Raw genomic sequence first — 7,896 nt, 5'->3', positions numbered from 1 at the left:
CCCCCCCCCCCCCAAATTAGTAAAAAGGCATCCTAATTTAAAAAATGTCCAATAATAGGCTCCAAAAAGTCCAAAAATTAGTTAAAAATTTGAAAAATAGCCCATAATTAATAAAATAGGTTTTAAAATTAGCAAAAAGGTTCCCATAATTAACAAAAAATCCCAAAATTTTAAAAGTTAATAAATAAAAACTTTTGACGGCCCCATATAATTAACAAAACAAATATGAGCTTTTAGTATTTTATTATCTTAAAAAAAAAGAGAAAATCCTAATTTTTTTTTCCGTATTGGGCCTCGGATTTCACCGGCACCGCATCAACCCCGCCTTATGTTGATTGTGATTATTCAAGTTATCTAATAAAATCTTTTAAACTTCATTGTCTTTCAGGAATGTACACTTCACTTCCTATTTAGATCAATTGGAGTTCCCTTGAGTTATTAGATAGCACTCATACGGGGAACTTTTGAGTGGATAGATGAAGATCAGACAACTTTTGTACCGACCGGTGATGATGGTGGCTTTACTAGATTTGAACGAAGGCTGGCATATTGTGGTGATCTGACAGCAGAGGTGGTGAAGGTCAAGGGGCCTATTAAAGTTGTATGCGCCATTAGCAATTCCATTGGCGAGGAATCTTCTTTTTGCTTTTTCAGGTATCATGCTGTTTTCTGATTTTTTATTGCAATTTTTACATTTTGTTTATCAAGATGTACGCACTTGTGAAACAATTAGCCGGGTCAATTGAAATCTTAAAAATTGGTTGAATTTTTCTTTCATTTCTTTTGGTGTTCTCTTATGCTACGGTGCAATCTCTCCCTCTCTCACATATTCTTCGATTTTCATCTGGATCTTGCCCCAATAGCGAGCATGATTTCTTTGATAGAGTCGCAGTTACAGGCCGTCAAGTCAATGGCCGATACAGAGCCGTTGAAGAGACTTGTCACTCGCCCTTTGATTCTCTTCAGTCTAAAGAAGCAGCTGATTTCGATAGCGAGTCCATATTCGAGCTCGGACTCAAAGGTCTGTTCTAGTTTTTTGATTGTTCTCTTCTTGTGTAATATGTAATTCCAGTGAACAATGATGAATTAGATTCGAATTATGTAATTAGATTTAAAAAACTACATATTACACAAGAATTAGTGCATGCAACATGATGCAAAGTAACTATCTTTTGATGCGCAAATAGTTAATATACTTTAAGAAATTAAAAGGTAATTGACATGAAAACTCAAATCCTCATTAGGTCATTAGAGCCATTACATGATGCGAAAACAGACCAGTCTTATACAAAAGGTAAGCAAATTGACCATTTTGCTATTACACAGTGCATTGAATAAAATATATATATTTTTTAATAATATATTTAATTTATAATATGGAAAATCATATGAAAACTCCAATCCTTTCATTATCCATAACAACACTCATACTACCTTAAAAACGATACCAAGAAACACCAAACTAGGGGATAATCTTACCACACCTAAACATTTAGTGGTCGCAACCTCTACGAGTTGGACCAGAAACTAACTTACGACCCGACCACAAATTCACCTTCTTCTTCTTCTCCTCGTCGTTCCCAAACTCGTCTCTTAAATCTTCTCCGACGACCACGCTCATTCTCATTGGCCTTCTCTGCAGCCTTGTCACATCCGTGGTAACTAGCCATGGCGATGGAACAAGTTAAGTAAGCGACCAAGAGGAACACCACTTTAAGAAGCTTCTTCATCTTCATTTTCTTAGTATCGACTATTCCTTAACTAAAGATTCTTAACAATGATTCGTACTCGTGGATATATGCATGTTTGTAGATTTTGTGGCCTTTTTCTTACGTGAGTTAATGCATTATATAAATGGTTCAAATTTTATTGACGGACTGAGCTAGTGAATAGTCTAGAAAATACTTCCTCCGTTTCAAAATATATGATGTTTTAACTAAAACACGCAGATTAAGAAACATTTACTTTTAACAAGTTCAACCAATCAGAAACAATACTGCATAATATAAAATACCAAAGTAATCTAAAAGTTGCATGGAAACATCCTATATTATGAAACAAAAAAAAAATTCTAAAATATCTTATATTTTGAAACGGAGGGAGTAGTAAGTTTTAGGTTGCTACATTGTATTCAATGCTATTTCAGAATTTCTAATTTAAGAATAAAAGTAAATTTCATTAACTCATGATATATATAGTATCTCTGACTCTGTTACTTGCATAAATTTAAACCATGTGTTTTAGGTAGACTGTGATTAATTCCAACTAAATATGATTATATTTAGATGGTTATTTTCGAGAAACTATTCGATCATTAGAATAAAAATCATTTATATACAATTAAATCCAAAAAAAAAAAAACACTTAGACACCATAACAATACCATAAGATTGTACTATCATTCCTTTCTGTCGAAATCGCAAATTCTGAAACGAAAAACCTTATACTTGACGAGTTTAGTCTTGCAGAACGCAAAACGCAGTTGCAACCGCCTGAATTGATCATATTTAAGGCACACAAAAAAAAAAAGAGTTGAGCAACGAGATCCGTCATCTACTCCGTCACTACTCAAATCAGTTAAAAAAAAAAGGTTGAAAGAAACATAAATCATTGATTAAGCAAAGCGTTAACAATGCTTTCTGCGTCCTGTTTTTTATTAAGATCATTAAAATCAGATAGTAGTATATTTTTGAGCTTGACCATTACGCAATAATTGCTTTTGTTTTCTCTTTGCTCGAGAGATTCATTGTCCCCAAGAAAAATTACATGTGATGTGCTACAAAACCTTACGACAAGTGGCATGGCATGGACGGCTCGGAGCCTAGGAGTCTGAGTTTCGATCTTCTTCTATTTAATTGCGTACTTAAAATCATTCGAAGATTCCATCTCACTTAAAGGAATCAATCATTAATAAATTGTAAGTACACACAGGGGACCCAAATCCAGTGTGCTCGGTTCGGTGTTAGATTAGTATTTGCTTAGGAAAACAATACAGTATATACTATACACTATAAAGGGCTATAAAGTAATAGAGTATAATCTAGATATATACTTGAAGTATGTTGTCTTACAGACATGTACGATCGGCTCTTATGGCTGAAGCGATGGCCATCCACCAAGCTGTTCTCCATGCCAAAGAACTCGGCATTACAAAATTCTCTCTAGCTTCAGATTCCTTACGGGTGATCAAAGCAATCAATTCGGCAGCTCCATGGGATTCTTCATGACATCCTCTTTCTATCATCGGACTTCGAAGATGCTCGATATCGTTTTGTCTCACGAAAAGATAATTGTGTTGCAGATGAATTAGCAAAATCAAGTCTCTCTAGTTTCTCCTTTGTACCCGGTTTAACCGGCTGACTATTTTCATCTCAATTGAAGTCCTTTCCTTCACAAAAAAAAAAAACGTAACCGTCGTAAGTGCCGAGATAGCAATTGTCAAATGAAAAAGAAAAAAAAAAGTCTTAAGCGTGTATTTGTCAAAAATGGATTTTGGCTTTTCCGATCCGATATTCCGATCCAAAGAAATTCTTATTATTATAGCCTATCTTAATATATTTTGGAGCTAATTATATAGTACTTAATTAAACCATTCTCATAATTTAGCGACACCAACGAACCAAATAAAGGTGGCAAAGCTGATAAGGATAACAGTTATCTTATCTGATAAGGATAGGACATAATAGAGGAGAAATTTTTGATGCTTAACGCTATTGATCATTACATTTATGCAATTGTTCCCTACACCTTTTATTCTCTCACATAAATTGATATTTTAAATAAACTTTTTAGTTTATATAATACTCATATTTACAAACAACAAAATCGCAAAACAACATCATCTTGATTTCTTTAGTTACTGGAGAAAGACTAAAAAACGTATGCACCAAATAAAACTAGTGACAATTGGTTTGGTTTATTTCGATGTATAGTCGGTTTGGTTTTTACAAATTTAGCTCACTCGAACTTTATTATCCATAGCTTGCATGTGGACTGAATGCCTAAAAACCCAATTTCGAGTATGTATGCCTGCTAAACCTTTCGACCTTCATTTGCATAATCCAAATACCTCTATTTGCTACATTAGTTCACCATCCCGTAAATGGTATATCTAAATTTATTACTTAGAAAGAGGTCAAAGGCGACAAATCTCTTTCCATAATTTTTTGTTCACGTTTCTAAAAAAAAATTGTTTTGCAAAAAGCATGGGACCGTTGGTTGTCAAACTCAACGTCAAAGCATGGGACCGTTACGTTGTTTTATTATTATAAATCTTTTGTTTTTTCTTTGTCATTAAACTTTGGAATATACGAGCCTAGGGTGCTATTACATGATAATAACCCCATTTTCTTAACATATATATATATATATATATATATCAACTCGACTAATAATAATTGGTATAGACGTATATTGTGTGTTTCATTCTAATAACTAAGTTTCTAATTAACTCGGGCAGCCTACAGCCTACCACAAAGTAAAATATCTTTCAATTACTAGAGTGTAAAACCTAATCGGATGTATAATTGTCTAGCGTTAATCAGGTCAGGTGCCAACTCATCTATTTTTCACAACTAGTCTAGTAGTATAATTTGTTCCATTAACAGAACAATGGTCTCTCTTTTAAAGCAAGGAATCAAGATTTTTTTTACTCAATAGAAAAATGATTCCCAAAAAAAAAAAAGGATTAAAACGTAAATGTACATTTACTAACAAGATTTAGGTAATACTAGTATATAATCTCATTATTATTAGTAGTGGTAAGTTTTTTTTTTCAGGTGAAATTATAAAACCCCACTAAATAAAAAGCGCACACGGCCGGTGGCCACCATTATCACCACTAATCAAATTATGTTGTCCCACGCGCCTTCCCACTGTTTTTAACCTTCCACGTCTTCTCCTTTCGCACGCTCGTTACGACAAGAATGACCTCACGCTAGCTCCTTATTAGCGAGTGTGATACCCAAAAACAGTAAGAAACTAACCATACTTTAAAACGGTTTTACTCTCTTATTAACAAAGCAATTATTATAGTTTGTATTTTTTTCTTACAAATTTATCTTTTATAGAAACAAATAAATCTTGATATGAATTGTTTGTAATTTTTAGAAATAGATGAACTTGTTATTACTGCTTGTAGATTGTAAAAACTAAAAAATATTTTCTTCTTGCAAAATATTCAAAACTGTCGTTAATTTCTTACTCTTTCTGGTCTGGATAGTTTTAATTAGCTTTTTGACTTCTTATAATTAAAAGTTTACAAAATAATAAAAAATATCTAAAGTTACCACAATAGCACAGATATTGAAATTAACAAATAATTAATTTTGATTAAATTTAACAAATAAAGAGGAATTAATTTTTTTTTTAAAACCTCCACGATTTTCAACCAATAGTCACTACTCATCTCTTTGTGCGGATGTGAACACAAAAAGACAACAAGAGAAAAGTTGAGAGTTTTCTTTTGGGTTTTTGGCTTTGTCTGGATTCGAACCGAATCGTTCATTGTTCTTGCCAAAATATACTTCTCTCTTCGTCTTCTTCTTCTTCTTCTGTCTGAAATAAAAATCTCAACTTTTTTTTTTTCCATTGGAAAGTGTTTCCTCGTTTCCTTGACACATGTTTTTCGCATCATTCATTCTTCATAATTGTATACTCCATTAAAAACAGAAACGAAACGAAACTGACCAACCAAGCAAAGCTCCTCCTCTTCCATTAACAATCCTCAACTTGCTTCATCTTCATTCGCCATGATTATTATTATTATTCCCCTCTTCTTTACTTTCCCAATTTCTTGAATTTTCCCCCTCAAAGACAAAACCTTTTTCGAGATTTCTTATAAGATTATTGAACTTGAGATGTCTATAAACTCAAACGTTGAAGAAAATGGAGGAGCAAAGCCAATCTGTGAAGCTTTGAAGAGATTCAAAAGGTCGAGGCTTGTGTTCGAGCCTTCTTTAGGAGTTTTGGGTTTTTTCTTGGTCGGGCTATGTTTGGTTTGCAGTTTTTTCTACTTTGATTACAGAAGCGTTCCTAAAAGCTATGGCCTTTCTGATAAATCAGACAGATTCGTCTGGCTCAAACTTGAAACCAGCAGCAACAACAACACCAGCAACAGTAGTAGTAGTAGTAATAGTTCCATGAGAGTTGGGTTTCTGGAAGAGAGTGGAGATGGGTGTGATGTGTTCGATGGGGATTGGGTTTGGGACGACTCTTATCCGTTGTACCAATCCAAAGATTGCAGATTTCTCGATGAAGGATTTAGGTGTAGTGACTTTGGAAGGTCTGATTTGTTCTATACTCAGTGGCGATGGCAACCTAGACACTGTAATTTGCCCAGGTATATATATATATATATATATTCTTCAATTCATAGTTTCCTCTGTTCTTCTGCCACTTGGTGCTCTTTAATTGCGTATCCGTGACTACGAATCAAATTGTTTCTCTTTGTTGTAGTAGTTCATGTTTGTTCTCTTATTAGAACTTAGATTTTGAACAGTGAAGGGAGATTTTGGTTTGAGATTTCCAAATCAAATCATAGTGTGTGTGTTGTTATTACAAGGGAGATTATGTTTTGTTTGTAGAGATTTATGAAATATTTGTGGTCTATGGAGAGAAGAGAAGTCAGAGCTTCTTTTTAAGCTTTGTTGCTTTCAGGCTTTGATGTCGTTTTCTATGGTCTCTTCTCCTCCAGTTGTCCGCAAGTTACGGCTTAGGATAAGCACAATCTCGTGAAACTTGCTCATCATATTTTTGCTATTAAAGCCAATGGCTTTTTTTGTTTTCTTCTCTTGGTTTGATCTTTTAATATGGTCCCTTCTTCTTCTTCTTCTTCTTCTTCTATTTCCCCATTCACATCAAACAGCTTTTTCTTAGCTAATCAATGTGTGTGCTCCTTATCTTATAGAGGCTACTGTACTATCTGAACCCGTGAGTTAAATTACATTTTTGGAAAAGGATTGGTTGCCATATAACATGTATGCACAATAGGTTATCCGTGTTCTTCATGAGCTATGAACTAATATGTTTAGGATTGGTACTTAGCTGACTCTCTTTACTTCTGTTTTTGAATTATGTAAAAATGAATCAGATTTGATGCAAAACTGATGCTAGAGAAACTTCGGGACAAGAGGCTAGTGTTTGTTGGAGATTCGATAGGAAGAAACCAGTGGGAGTCTCTTCTTTGTTTACTGTCTTCTGCAGTCAAGAACGAGAGCTTGATTTATGAAATAAACGGGAGTCCCATCACAAAGCACAAAGGGTTCTTGGTGTTCAAATTCGAGGAGTACAATTGCACTGTGGAATACTACAGGTCTCCATTTTTGGTTCCCCAAAGCAGACCACCGATTGGATCACCGGGGAAGGTTAAGACAACTTTGAAACTGGATACTATGGATTGGACTTCAAGCAAATGGAGAGATGCTGACATTTTAGTGCTCAATACTGGTCATTGGTGGAACGACGGCAAAACTACTAGAACGTAAGTTCCATGTCTCATTTATAATCACTTGTCTGCTTTTTTGTTCCAATGACCAAATCTTGAATGTTGTTACTAACAGGGGATGTTACTTTCAAGAAGGAGTTAAAGTGAAACTAAAGATGAATGTAGATGATGCGTATAAGCGAGCTCTGAACACCGTTGTGAAATGGATACAAACCGAGGTCGACTCAAACAAAACTCAAGTCTTCTTTCGCACTTTCGCCCCCGTGCATTTCAGGTTTGTCCGGTATTACTTTTAACTTCTTGATTAAGATTCAATCGCATGTAGTAGTCAGTTTTGCTTGATTAAGTCTAGGATGTAGAATCTTTCTGCATTTAGTTTGAACTCGTCTGTGTCATTGTATGAAACAGGGGAGGAGATTGGAAAACAGGAGGAACATGTCACATGGAGACAT

General features: G+C 34.5%; 1 protein-coding gene and 1 pseudogene across 2 annotated transcripts in view; one reads left to right on the top strand and one right to left on the bottom strand.

The window, feature by feature from the left end:
- Window positions 1,448-1,736, bottom strand: LOC109131008 (annotated as a pseudogene).
- Window positions 5,414-7,896, top strand: part of LOC104764293 (protein trichome birefringence-like 10) — a 3,471-nt gene continuing 988 nt past the window's right edge. Inside the window, exons 1-3 of one of the 2 annotated variants that reach the window (XM_010487791.2) lie at window positions 5,414-6,340; window positions 7,091-7,480; window positions 7,560-7,727. In XM_010487791.2, coding sequence (XP_010486093.1) covers window positions 5,859-6,340; window positions 7,091-7,480; window positions 7,560-7,727 — 1,040 coding nt within the window. In that variant the 5' untranslated portion in view covers window positions 5,414-5,858. The remainder of the gene's footprint in view (window positions 6,341-7,090; window positions 7,481-7,559; window positions 7,728-7,896) is intronic. The other variant, XM_010487792.2, reaches the window with a different exon arrangement.

Source organism: Camelina sativa, chromosome 19 (genome assembly GCF_000633955.1).
Source record: "Camelina sativa cultivar DH55 chromosome 19, Cs, whole genome shotgun sequence".
NCBI lineage: Eukaryota > Viridiplantae > Streptophyta > Magnoliopsida > Brassicales > Brassicaceae > Camelina > Camelina sativa.
This window is presented reverse-complemented; position numbering and strand designations above follow the sequence as displayed.